General features: G+C 44.8%; 1 protein-coding gene across 2 annotated transcripts in view; it reads left to right on the top strand.

Annotated features, from left to right (window-relative positions):
* Window positions 1–14544, top strand: part of NIN (ninein) — a 114242-nt gene that overhangs the window by 98467 nt on the left and 1231 nt on the right. The window contains exons 28-29 of one of the 2 annotated variants that reach the window (XM_069735551.1): window positions 1880–2038; window positions 14296–14409. In XM_069735551.1, the coding sequence (XP_069591652.1) occupies window positions 1880–2038; window positions 14296–14409 (273 nt within the window). Of the gene's footprint in view, window positions 1–1879; window positions 2039–3937; window positions 4834–14295; window positions 14410–14544 lie in introns of those variants that run through there. The other variant, XM_069735556.1, reaches the window with a different exon arrangement.

Genomic DNA, 14544 nt, shown 5'->3' with positions numbered 1-14544 from the left:
CACTTGTGTGCACTCCACCTCCACCTGATGATTTCTCCTGTGTGCACTCCCCCTCCTCCTGATGATTTCACTTGTGTGCACTCCCCATCCTCCTGATGATTTCTCTTGTGTGCACTCCCCATCCTCCTGATGATTTCTCCCATGTGCACTCCCCCTCCTCCTGATGATTTCACTTGTGTGCACTCCCCATTCTCCTGATGATTTCTCTTGTGTGCACTCCCCATCCTCCTGATGATTTCTCCCATGTGCACTCCCCCTCCTCCTGGTGATTTCACCTGTGTGTACTCCTACCCCCCCCCCCCCCCTCCCCACCCCTCCTGACTGTTTCACTTGGGTGCACCCCTCCCCCTCCTCCTATTTCACCCGTGAGCTCTCCTCCCCTTCCTCCCCCTGCCAATTTCACCTGTGTGCACTGTTACAAAGCCATCACATGTCAAGTACTAGTCTGATTCTTTTGGTCCATAGAAGTGGTCTACTGATTGTCAACTGTTGACATTGCCTCTACTCCATCATGTCTGGTACCAATGAGTTCACTTTTGATTGATTACTATTACTAATGGCTCCCCGTCTCTATGCACTGGCTTTGTATTTTAGGCCCCATTGATCTGGAGTCTGTTACAAAATGTTTGTATTTTTTTTTGTCTGTTTTTCCTTTCAGTCAATTTGGACAAATATCATATTTCTCATATTTTCCCCTGTTTTCTTGTTCTGTCCTTTACCTCCCTCATGTTTAGACCTCAGGAAATCTCAGAGAAGGGTGCAGTTCTGATTCTGAGATCTATGGTAACATTATCCGAGTGCTATAAATCCATCATTGCATGACCGTCTTATTCTGGTGTCTCATCCATTCATGCTAGTATGACCATAATGGAAATGTAACGTCTGGTGCTCATTGTGTCCGGAGCGACCCACCAAAGAGCCAGGGCTTCCTCCAGTGGACCTGGTTATGATCCAGTAATGGCGCCTGGCCAAAGATGAGGCGCAGGAGAACATACCGCAGCCTGAGAAGGACGATAGCTTGCTGTACTCGCTTTTTGTGTAACTGTAGGGCGGGACAATAGCACAAGTTACTACTATGTCACATCCGAAGCTGAATTCTGCGAGCGTTACTTTATTAGTCACACGGCTACTAGATGAACTGTAGTGTCCTACAAGGAGGCGACATACTTCACTCTGTATGGACAATACTGGAGAGGACGGAACTACAATTCACTGTAGAACTGGCAAAAAAACATTTTTTTCTTAAAACCCTATTGGAATAATATTTTTTCCTCTCTTTTTCTCATCTTTCTCTTTCACTTTCTCTAGCTTTTTTTCTCTTTCACTCTCCCTGTTTCTTTCTCTCTATCTATTTCCTTCTATTTTCTTTCTTTTTTTTCTTTTGTTTTTTCTCACTTTCTCTTTTTCTCGCTCTTTCCTTCTTGCTCTCTCTCGTTCTCTTGCTCGCGCTCTCTCCCCCTCGCGCTCTCTCCCCCTCGCGCTCTCTCCCCCTCGCGCTCTCTCCCCCTCGCGCTCTCTCCCCCTCGCGCTCTCTCCCCCTCGCGCTCTCTCCCCCTCGCGCTCTCTCCCCCTCGCGCGCTCTCTTTGAGCAGTTGATGTGACCTCTTTAGTCTCCACTTATCATACATTAATTACAGCTCATTAATGTTCCATACTGTTACAGCGTTTATTGCATGATGTGAGGAATGCTGTGCTCTTCGTGTGACTTCTTGCACATGGTGTTTGACCATTCCAGAACTGCATGTCTGTACTGTGTGGTTTTGTGCAGCACATTACCATATACCGAATCATACATCACCTGGACATCCTTGCATAGGACTGCTAATGACCGTACACTGAGTATAATGGTGTCTAACCAGCAGGAGGCTTCCTTTCACAGATGCTGCACTCTTCCTCCAGTGCCGCCCATAGTCACTCTCCGCTCCAGCAGCAAGCTTGTGCCGCCATACCACGAGAACAACACCTCCAGGTGGACCGACGAAGCCAGCAGCATCAGGCATCAGCCGATAACCGCAGCTCCGACAACAGCTCTCCACAGGTCAGTGCCATCACCCTCCCTGTCATCTGTCATATTACTTGTACATGTTACCATGCAGGTTACCCTTTCTCTGGTTATGCCGGCTCATATAAACCACAGCTCATTCCATCATGGCCTGCATTCAAATCAATGCAGCTACATTGGTGCATTGTTCTCATCTATGTCTGTGAATTGCATCTCACCATGCAGTGAAAGTCGCTCTGGTACCCATCCCCCAAGCTTAAAGTAGTCATGTATGTCTTCGGATCATAGTTTGTCCTATAGAGATGTCCATACTGATTATAACAAGCTATCTGCCATTTTTGCATAATGCTTCGCTCCAAACCAATTCAGTTTCAAAGGTCATTGTTTTGTCTAGATTGGATCATATGAATGGTGGCGCTGTTGCATTGTCGTCTATTAAAAAAAAGACTTAAGTGCCACAGTGGTGAGAAAAGGTACTGCAGTTGTAAATGAAAAAAAAAAAAGTAGCCTGTTTTTAGGAAATATTCTCCTGGAATGGCAGATTTCTTGTTGTTCGCATGTCTGTATATTGTGTTTTTAAACTTTTTGGTGATTCATCCATTTCTTTGTAACTTTTATTAGAAATTTTGTAAAAAAAAAAGCCTAATCCCCTGGATGGGCAATATTTGGCCTGTCCTCTGACCTTGTCTCCTGATGGGGGTCTTTACACTGGTAGCATATTAGGCTCTCGGACACCCCAACCAAAAATCTAAGGTAATGAAATAATGGCTAACAAACCTCTCGCTGATCTGCTCTAGGCGGCCTCACATACATCCCTGTACTGGATTGCAGAATTCAGTCCTGCATTTGAGGACTTGAGCTGTCTGCTGCCCCCTAGCATTCTGAAGCAGTATTGCTTTGCCCCTACACGTGCAGCACAGTCCCCATATAACTCTGCATGTCTCCATGAACCGCTTGCTGTATTTATGTTGCCCTGAGTTAGTAAAAGATGTATTGTTGTGTAGTTTGTGTGTTTTAACCCTTAACAGTTTTATGAACATTTCTACTGATGATGTCAACTTCTAAAGATTTCCAGAGTTAGAAAAATATGGCTATTTATTCCATATAAAACCCCCAAAATGGTGCCACACCTATGTACAGGTTGTGTGGGGTATTGCAGATCAATCTTATTCGCTTCACTGGAACTTAGCTGTAATACCAGAGACAATCTGTAAATAGGGGTAGCACTGTTTTTATATGAAAGCAGCCATGTTTAACTAATCCTTGAAGAACTGCTTTGCTTCTTCTTGAATGGTTCCTCACCCTATGGCCAGTTTCACATGTCTGGCATTAACGGCCCGAGTACAGACCCCCATGTCTGGACTGCCCAGACCAGTTATACCACTGCTGGTCTAGACTGTGAATTACCTGTGTAAAACCCATAGTAGACTTGTCTTTGCATACAGACTACACTAGTTGGCTTTTGGCGATGCTCCTCCAGGTGGTCTTTGATTGCACCCCAAGTTTCGCACCAACCCCCCCGCCCCCCCGAATATGCTTTTGGAATCTGGGTTTATGTCTAATGACGGAGCACACTGACACTGCGCAAGATTCAGCAATCGCTGCTTCCAGGAGGTTTCCCTATTTTCCTGGATTTTGGAGTTGGCTAATAACATGTAGGCGTGTTGGGCTCCATGGCAGTGTTGGTGAACATAGTCTCTTAAGATTGGGAGTGGGTTGGACCCACTATCCACAATAACTGCCCACATATGCCTGGACTCGGTGGAAGTTGACATCTACAGTTGACTCTTAGCCCCAAGTTTTGCACGTTCCATGTGCTGTTGTCCCCCGAGGTCTCCTACATCACCAGGAATCCTCAAGTGAAGTAATTGCAATTTTTGTCTTTGCCGTAATTTAAAACTGGGGTGAACAGTACCAATGACCTTTCTCCCGTAGGCCTTGCTTCCGGAGCAACGAGCGCTGCATGCAGACTCTTACAGACGGATTGGCCGCCTCTGAGAATGTGTCTTCTTCTAACGAGCACCTAACGTTAACCTACTCTAACACACCACTGGCATAAGCTGAGAAAGACCTTGTTGAGGGCATGGCGCCCGGCTGCTTGGCTGTTCCTTCCTTAATTTTTTAACCTTTGCAGTATTAATATGCACCCTTCTCCTGCACAAAGCGATGGCGGTGGACCCATGGGCGTAAGAATGCATCTTGTCTGTTCACTGAGGATCTCAAATGGGGACTTTGCACTTTCCGGTCTCCCTACTTCTGTCCTTATTGAGAACCTCAGTGATCGGAGAAGTCTATGTTCTCATAGCTCCCCACCCTCTCCCCCCCCAAATTTTTTTTTTTCGATTAAGTGTCAAGTCATTGAAAAAAAGTGTTCATCATTGTTTGGCGTCTGTATCAGCTGGCACATGGCATTCTCAAGCAATGGCTGAATAGCATTTTTTGTGACTTGACAGATGGGGCTTAACTTACAGGTATTTTGGTTTTTTTTGAGGGGAGGTGAGCAGGGGCTTTTGAGCTTCTTGTAATTACTAATGTAGTAATAATGTGTGTATAATACCTTATTTAAAAAAACTACGAATCATCAGTTTTGTGTAAAGTCTTATGTATTTATACTATTTATTAGATTTGCATTCTGTCCACTCGATATATTTATATTTTCTTCCTCCTTTTGCAACGTTTTTTTGACCTGAGAAATGACGTTTTATACGCAGCACGTTGCAGATTTATCAGCCTCTTTCTACTGGAAATTTGTCAAAATTTGTAAGATACTTTTGGATGAAACCACAGATGTTTTGATGCTGGGAAATGAAATAAAATTCTTTTAATTACAGAAATGTTTTCTATTGTTATTATTGTTATTGTTGCTATGTTTCCTTTATTAGGTTTATAAAGTGATGATTTTTATACAAAACTTCTACTCATGGGGTCAGTAGTGAAGACAATCTTTCCAAGTGATAATGGATCCGGAGCATACGCTCTAACAGTGAGAGATAATGGTGTTTAATGGAAAAATAGACCCAAAATTCCCTACAGTTTGAATGCTGCCGCCTTGTTGTGACTGAATGCCGCCACCCCACTACGACTGATGGATGCTGAGACTGAATGCTTGTGACATGCCATAATTGACTGGCATCATGACTGACTGACATCTGCAAAAAATCTTGCTACCACGTCAGGTCTAAATGCTGCAGCTAAAACATTACAGAACAGAGTCACCACTTCTTCACGAAGGCCATGGTTGCCAATAACTGATCCTGACTGAATGTTGCCACCATATCATGGCTTAGACTGTCTGTCATGGCAGGTCTTACTGATACCACCGCTGCACCATCAGTCAGTAACAGTCAGACACCACTCCTCCCTCGATGCCTCACCCATTGCCATTGGCACACCTGACTGTGGCGCTTCTAGCTGCTACTTGACCAGGGTCTGACTGAGTGGCTGCCGACGCATCTGCCAGTTACCCTGCCAATACCAAGTCGCGTCCAGGAATTGATGATGTGTCTGCATGTTTGAGTGCTTCTAGTATGTTCCGATCAAGCTGGTCTTCTGGACCCATGTTCTAGAATCATAGAATGGTAGAGTTGGAAGGGACCTCCTGGGTCATCTGGTCCAACTTTTTGCTCAAAGCAGGATTCACTAAATCCTCCCAGACAGTTGTCTGTCCAACCTCTGTTTTGAAGACTTCCATTGAAGGAGAACTCGCCACCTCTCATGGCAGCCTGTTCGACTCACTGATATCCAAGCTCATGGAGATCATGTTAATCTCGCCAATGTTGGTATAGGGGGCAGTCTTCGCTGAGGGCCACAACCACATCTCCATGCTGTGCCAAAAGATATTGATGCCTCCTTCAGTCCTGCTGAGTGTCCTTTCCAAACGAGTAACCTGTAGGGTGAATTGGAGGCCGTATCGGCAGAGAGAAGATCCTCAGAAGACCCATCATATAGCGAAGAATCCTTCAAAAGCCGGATCTATAGTAAAGTTTTCCAATCAATGTTTCATCTGAGACCATTTTGATATGTAAGTGATTAGGGTTGAGCGAAACGGGTCGTTCATTTTCAAAAGTCGCCGACTTTTGGCAAAGTCGGGTTTCATGAAACCCGATCCGACCCCTGTGCGGGGTCGGCCATGCGGTACGCGACTTTCGCGCCAAAGTCGCGTTTCAATGACGCGAAAAGCGCCATTTCTCAGCCAATGAAGGTAAACGCAGAGTGTGGGCAGCGTGATGACATAGGTCCTGGTCCCCACCATCTTAGAGAAGGGCATTGCAGTGATTGGCTTGCTGTCCGCGGCGTCACAGGGGCTATAAAGGGGCGTTCCCGCCGACCGCCATGTTACTGCTGCTGATCTGAGCCTAGGGAGAGGTTGCTGCCGCTTCGTCAGTAGCAGGGATAGCATTAGGCAGGGTCCATTAACCACCAAACCGCTTATGCTGTAGCGATTTCCACTGCCCAACACCACCTTCGGTGTGCAGGGACAGTGGAAGCTACATTTATTTTTTTTTTGTTTCCCCTCAGCGCTGTAGCTCATTGGGCTGCCCTAGAAGGCTCCCTGATAGCTGCATTGCTGTGTGTACGCCGCTGTGCAAACCAACTGCTTTTTTCAAAGCACAAATCCTCTTGTTCCTTCCTTTCTGCACAGCTATCTTTTTGGTTTGTACACACTTTTTATTTAATTTGTGCATCAGTCCACTCCTTATTGCTGCCTGCCATACCTGGCTGAGATTACTGCAGAGAGATAGTAATTGAAGGACAGTTCCTTTTTTTTTTTTTTTTTTTTGTGGGAGATTAAGATTGGCATTTCTGCTAGAGTGCCATCCCTGTCTGTCATCTCTCACTCAGTGGGCCATAGAAAGCCTATTTATTTTTTTGCTTGATTTGGGTTCTAAAATCTACCTGAAAAAATCACTACATCAATCAGTGGGAGAAAAATATTGGCCTCAGGGCTTGTGTGCCACTCCTTACTCCTGTGTGTGCCATCTCTCAGTGGGCCATAGAAAGCCTATTTATTTTTTTGCTTGATTTGGGTTCCAAAATCTACCTGAAAAAATCACTAAATCAATCAGTGGGAGATAAATATTGGCCTCTGGGCTTGTGTGCCACTCCTGACTCCTGTGTGCGTCCTCTCTCACTCAGTGGGCCCTAGAAAGCCTATTTTTTGTTTTATTTGTTTTCTAAATTCTCCCTGAAAAAATCATTTCATTTTATTTGGTTTATAAATTCTTCCTTAAAAAATCATTTTTTTTTTTTTTCTAAAGTCTCCTTTTTTTAAAAAAAAAAACACAAATCAGTGGGAGATTAATATTTACATTTGCGCTTCAGTGACAGTCCTACGTGTGTGGCATCTCTCTCATTTGTTGCCACCAACAACAGAGTGTGTAACATTGTGCCTGATTTTCGTTGTGGTCTCACCCACCTGTAAAGGGGTAGCTAAATCATACTGAAGTTATAGCTCACCGTGTAAGTTGTGTGACTGCAACAAATACCATTAGTTTGGTAACGTTTTTAAAACAATGAGGAAGTCTGGTGGAAGAGGTCGTGGCCGGGGGCGTTCATTGTCAGCTGGTAATGAGGGTAGTGGTAGTGGTGGAGCATCAGGTGGTCGTGGGAAAAAAAATATTGCACCTAAGTCTGGAGCTGTGGAGCCAGGTTCGTCGTCTGGCTACACAAGGCCGCCGGCCACAAGACAGTCCCCCCCCCCTCCCCCCCCCCAGGTCAAACAGTGCTCTACCACTTGCAAAATTTTCTCTCACAGCTCCACCAATGTTTAGTCTATGCGCTGACATCCTTCAATGCCTGGCACTGTCAATACCATTGTATTGACATTTTTCTTGTGTTAGGCCTTCGAAGCCTGTCTGCGGTCACTCCTTCCACTAGGCCTCCACTGACCTGTCTACTGCTGCCCGGGTTCCCCTGGAACCAATTTTAAATTGCCTACAGCCAGGCCAATTTATTATGTTAGGGCTTCGAAGCCTGTCTGCGGTCCCTCCTTCCACTAGGCCTCCACTGACCTGTCTACTGCTGCCCGGGTTCCCCTGGAACCAATTTTAAATTGCCTACAGCCAGCCCAATTTATTATGTTAGGGCTTCGAAGCCTGTCTGCGGTCCCTCCTTCCACTAGGCCTCCACTGACCTGTCTACTGCTGCCCGGGTTCCCCTGGAACCAATTTTAAATTGCCTACAGCCAGCCCAATTTATTATGTTAGGGCTTCGAAGCCTGTCTGCGGTCCCTCCTTCCACTGACCTGTCTACTGCTGCCCGGGTTCCCCTGGAACCAATTTTAAATTGCCTACAGCCAGCCCAATTTATTATGTTAGGGCTTCGAAGCCTGTCTGCGGTCCCTCCTTCCACTAGGCCTCCACTGACCTGTCTCCTGCTGCCCGGGTTCCCCTGGAACCAATTTTAAATTGCCTACAGCCAGCCCAATTTATTATGTTAGGGCTTCGAAGCCTGTCTGCAGTCCCTCCTTCCACTAGGCCTCCACTGACCTGTCTACTGCTGCCCGGGTTCCCCTGGAACCAATTTTAAATTGCCTACAGCCAGCCCAATTTATTATGTTAGGGCTTCGAAGCCTGTCTGCGGTCCCTCCTTCCACTAGGCCTCCACTGACCTGTCTACTGCTGCCCGTGTACCCCTTGAACCAACATCAGAAAATATAAAAATAAGTATTTTGCTTATAAAAAAGAAAATACTGGAGAGATATCAAATGCAGACATTTTAACATTAAAAACAAACACATACAACAAAAATCTGGTACAGTACTAAAAATGGCCACCAGCTACAATAACTTTCTCCTGCAAGTAGTTAACTGAAAGTTTTTTTCAATTTAAAACACAGATATGGCATCCACCGAGTGTTGTCCTGTCGCGTCTTCTTTATATTATTGCCAAGAAGATGCAAAACAATGAAAATAATAAAATCATTATTTACCAAAAAAATAGAGTAAGTCAAAACCACATTGCAAATAAACATTCATTACAAATAAAGAAGCAGGGCGCGTCCGAGGGTGAGTATATACCTAATAAGAATATAATCACCCTCGGACGCGCCCTGCTTCTTTCCGACAGCCTTCCTTCCTAAGAATCAGCCCTTCCGTGGTGTAGAGAGAGGGTGTGTTACACTCCAAGGTGTTCCCCAGGTTGCCTTTCCTGAGCTTCGATCTTCATGCTCTCGTTTAGTAGTTGTCGGAAAGTAGGCTGCATTAGGCCTACAAAATGGGTATGGGGTGGAGAGAGATGGTGTGTTACACTCCAAGGTGTTCTCCAGGTTTCCTCGCCATTGCTTCGATCTTCCGACTCTCGTTTAGTAGTTGTAGAAAACTACACTGCATTAGGCCTACAAAATGGGTATCGGGTGGAGAGAGATGGTGTGTTACACTCCAAGGTGTTCCCCAGGTTGCCTTGCCATTGCTTCGGTCTTCCGACTCTCGTTTAGTAGTTGTAGAAAACTACACTGCATTAGGCCTACAAAATGGGTATCGGGTGGAGAGAGATGGTGTGTTACACTCCAAGGTGTTCCCCAGGTTGCCTTGCCATTGCTTCGGTCTTCCGACTCTCGTTTAGTAGTTGTAGAAAACTACACTGCATTAGGCCTACAAAATGGGTATCGGGTGGAGAGAGATGGTGTGTTACACTCCAAGGTGTTCCCCAGGTTGCCTTGCCATTGCTTCGGTCTTCCGACTCTCGTTTAGTAGTTGTAGAAAACTACACAGCATTAGGCCTACAAAATGGGTGTGGGGTGGAGAGAGATGGTGTGTTACACTCCAAGGTGTTCTCCACGTTTCCTCGCCATTGCTTCGATCTTCCGACTCTCGTTTAGTAGTTGTAGAAAACTACACTGCATTAGGCCTACAAAATGGGTATCGGGTGGAGAGAGATGGTGTGTTCCACTCCAAGGTGTTCTCCAGGTTGCCTTTCCTGAGCTTCTATCTTCAGGCTCTCGTTAAATTGTGGTTAAATGGAACAACTGCATTTGGCGTACTAGTTGGTTTGGGGCCTACTAACAGTGTCTGCCGCTCCTTGCTGTTCTCCTGGTTTCCTGTCCTGAAATTCCGTTTTCAGGCGCTCGTTAAGTAGTTGTTAATGTTAGACTGCATTTGGCCTACTAGTTGGGTTGGGGCCTACTATCGGTGTCTGCCACTCCTTGCTGTTCTCCTCCACTGAACAAAGCTGTGCCGCCTGTTTACTACGGTTGCCAATTTTGAACTGCATTTCGACTACTTACTGATTTGGGCCTACTCTCTGTGTCAGCCTCTCATTCCAGTTGTCCTCCACTGCAATGCCCCCTGGTTATTCCTGTGTTACCAATTTTGAACTGCATTTAGCCCACTTTGTTATTTGGGCCTATATCTGTGTTTCCTCCTCATCCTGCCCATTGCCCAGCCAGTGATAGATGAGTCTGCTGGTACATTGACCCATAACGCAACATTCCCCGTGCACGCTACACAACAACATTGTGACCCTGCTGAAAGTCAGGTTGCTCTTCCCGCATACCATACCACCTTACACGGGGACAAAGAGGAAGGTGCAGATGAAAGTGCAGGTTCCTTCATCAGGTGGGGGGAGGAATACTAGTTGGCGACGTCACTGGCACAGGGCCTCTCATAGTACGCAAAAGTGTTGCTGCCGGTGGGAGGCGCCCCCGCCGTGCAAACACACCGCTGTACTTTGAGGGGCCCTGTGCCAGTGCCAATGCCAACGAGTGGGCCCCCCCTGCTTGCTCAGGTTCACAGCACTTGCAAAGTTGAAATACTTACCTCTCCCTGCTCCACTGCCGTGACGTGGTCCAGATTTCCTGGGCCCACTAATTACTTGAACCAGCCCTACCCACCACAACTTTAGCCAAATGACCCCCAATTTCAAATGCCTTCCAATTATTATAAGGTAAATTACGCTTGACAAGCTTCATTAAGAAGAATGGATGGTTTTGACATTAAAATGGGCACTCTAGGTGTTTTCCTGGCCCCCACTCACTGCCGACTATGCTGCCCCATTGACTTGCATTGGGTTTCGTGTTTCGGTCGATCCCGACTTTACGTCATAATCGGCCGATTTCACTCGACCCGACTTTTGAGATAGTCGGGTTTCGCGAAACCCGGCTCGACTCTAAAAAGGTCAAGGTCGCTCAACTCTATAAGTGATCTTACATAGTAACATAGTAACATAGTTAGTAAGGCCGAAAAAAGACATTTGTCCATCCAGTTCAGCCTATATTCCATCATAATAAATACCCAGATCTACGTCCTTCTACAGAACCTAATAATTGTATGATACAATATTGTTCTGCTCCAGGAAGACATCCAGGCCTCTCTTGAACCCCTCGACTGAGTTCGCCATCACCACCTCCTCAGGCAAGCAATTCCAGATTCTCACTGCCCTAACAGTAAAGAATCCTCTTCTATGTTGGTGGAAAAACCTTCTCTCCTCCAGACGCAAAGAATGCCCCCTTGTGCCCGTCACCTTCCTTGGTATAAACAGATCCTCAGCGAGATATTTGTATTGTCCCCTTATATACTTATACATGGTTATTAGATCGCCCCTCAGTCGTCTTTTTTCTAGACTAAATAATCCTAATTTCGCTAATCTATCTGGGTATTGTAGTTCTCCCATCCCCTTTATTAATTTTGTTGCCCTCCTTTGTACTCTCTCTAGTTCCATTATATCCTTCCTGAGCACCGGTGCCCAAAACTGGACACAGTACTCCATGTGCGGTCTAACTAGGGATTTGTACAGAGGCAGTATAATGCTCTCATCATGTGTATCCAGACCTCTTTTAATGCACCCCATGATCCTGTTTGCCTTGGCAGCTGCTGCCTGGCACTGGCTGCTCCAGGTAAGTTTATCATTAACTAGGATCCCCAAGTCCTTCTCCCTGTCAGATTTACCCAGTGGTTTCCCGTTCAGTGTGTAATGGTGATATTGATTCCCTCTTCCCATGTGTATAACCTTACATTTATCATTGTTAAACCTCATCTGCCACCTTTCAGCCCAAGTTTCCAACTTATCCAGATCCATCTGTAGCAGAATACTATCTTCTCTTGTATTAACTGCTTTACATAGTTTTGTATCATCTGCAAATATCGATATTTTACTGTGTAAACCTTCTACCAGATCATTAATGAATATGTTGAAGAGAACAGGTCCCAATACTGACCCCTGCGGTACCCCACTGGTCACAGCGACCCAGTTAGAGACTATACCATTTATAACCACCCTCTGCTTTCTATCACTAAGCCAGTTACTAACCCATTTACACACATTTTCCCCCAGACCAAGCATTCTCATTTTGTGTACCAACCTCTTGTGCGGCACGGTATCAAACGCTTTGGAAAAATCGAGATATACCACGTCCAATGACTCACCGTGGTCCAGTCTATAGCTTACCTCTTCATAAAAACTGATTAGATTGGTTTGACAGGAGCGATTTCTCATAAACCCATGCTGATATGGAGTTAAACAGTTATTCTCATTGAGATAATCCAGAATAACATCCCTCAGAAACCCTTCAAATATTTTACCAACAATAGAGGTTAGACTTACTGGCCTATAATTTCCAGGTTCACTTTTAGAGCCCTTTTTGAATATTGGCACCACATTTGCTATGCGCCAGTCCTGCGGAACAGACCCTGTCTCTATAGAGTCACTAAAAATAAGAAATAATGGTTTATCTATTACATTACTTAGTTCTCTTAGTACTCGTGGGTGTATGCCATCCGGACCCGGAGATTTATCTATTTTAATCTTATTTAGCCGGTTTCGCACCTCTTCTTGGGTTAGATTGGTGACCCTTAATATAGGGTTTTCATTGTTTCTTGGGATTTCACCTAGCATTTCATTTTCCACCGTGAATACCGTGGAGAAGAAGGTGTTTAATATGTTAGCTTTTTCCTCGTCATCTACAACCATTCTTTCCTCACTATTTTTTAAGGGGCCTACATTTTCAGTTTTTATTCTTTTACTATTGATATAGTTGAAGAACAGTTTGGGATTAGTTTTACTCTCCTTAGCAATGTGCTTCTCTGTTTCCTTTTTGGCAGCTTTAATTAGTTTTTTAGATAAAGTATTTTTCTCCCTATAGTTTTTTAGAGCTTCAATGGTGCCATCCTGCTTTAGTAGTGCAAATGCTTTCTTTTTACTGTTAATTGCCTGTCTTACTTCTTTGTTTAGCCACATTGGGTTTTTCCTATTTCTAGTCCTTTTATTCCCACAAGGTATAAACCGCTTACACTGCCTATTTAGGATGTTCTTAAACATTTCCCATTTATTATCTGTATTCTCATTTCTGAGGATATTGTCCCAGTCTACCAGATTAAGGGCATCTCTAAGCTGGTCAAACTTTGCCTTCCTAAAGTTCAATGTTTTTGTGACTCCCTGACAAGTCCCCCTAGTGAAAGACAGGTGAAACTGCACAATATTGTGGTCGCTATTTCCTAAATGCCCAACCACCTGCAGATTTGTTATTCTGTCAGGTCTATTAGATAGTATTAGGTCTAAAAGTGCTGCTCCTCTGGTTGGATTCTGCACCAATTGTGAAAGATAATTTTTCTTGGTTATTAGCAGAAACCTGTTGCCTTTATGGGTTTCACAGGTTTCTGTTTCCCAGTTAATATCCGGGTAGTTAAAGTCCCCCATAACCAGGACCTCATTATGGGTTGCAGCTTCATCTATCTGCTTTAGAAGTAGACTTTCCATGGTTTCTGTTATATTTGGGGGTTTGTAACAGACCCCAATGAGAATTTTGTTACCATTTTTCCCTCCATGAATTTCGACCCATATGGACTCGACATCCTCATTCCCTTCGCTAATATCCTCCCTTAAAGTGGACTTTAGACAAGACTTTACATAGAGACAAACCCCTCCTCCTCTCCGATTTTTACGATCCTTTCTAAACAGACTGTAACCCTGTAAGTTAACTGCCCAGTCATAGCTTTCATCTAACCATGTCTCGGTTATTCCCACTATGTCAAAGTTACCTGTAGATATTTCTGCTTCTAGTTCTTCCATCTTGTTTGTCAGGCTTCTGGCGTTTGCGAGCATGCAGTTTAGAGGATTTTGTTTTGTTCCAATCTCCTCACTGTGGATTGTTTTAGAAATGTTCTTACCTCCCTTCTGAGTATGTTTTCCTGGGTCGTCTTTGTTCGAGTCTAATGTTTTTCTTCCCGTCCCCTCTTCAATGATCGTAGACACAGGTGGTCTACATGAAAGGATAGAAGATGACAGACAGGGCTCTTTAGGGTAAGGTCAGTGACTTTCTTACTTGGTTGTACATTGATCCTTATAATGTGTTTTTCCTAGACTGAACCGGAACTGCTGCTGAGAAAAATGGAGGTCCGAATGCTGGAAGTGGAACAGAACCTAAGAATTGTGAAGATGCTTCTGCAAGAAAAAGTGAACCAGCTGAAAGAACAAGTAAGACTTTACAATGGCGAGATGTACCTACGATAGAAGCGGCCCATCTGGCTACAGAGTGGTCCCAGTACATGTTTGGCGCTATCTCCTTTTCTATGGAGTGCTGAACGACCCTCTAAAAAAAAATAAAATAAA

The sequence above is a fragment of the Ranitomeya imitator genome, chromosome 1 (genome assembly GCF_032444005.1).
Source record: "Ranitomeya imitator isolate aRanImi1 chromosome 1, aRanImi1.pri, whole genome shotgun sequence".
In the NCBI taxonomy this organism is placed as follows: Eukaryota; Metazoa; Chordata; class Amphibia; order Anura; family Dendrobatidae; genus Ranitomeya; species Ranitomeya imitator.
This window is presented reverse-complemented; position numbering and strand designations above follow the sequence as displayed.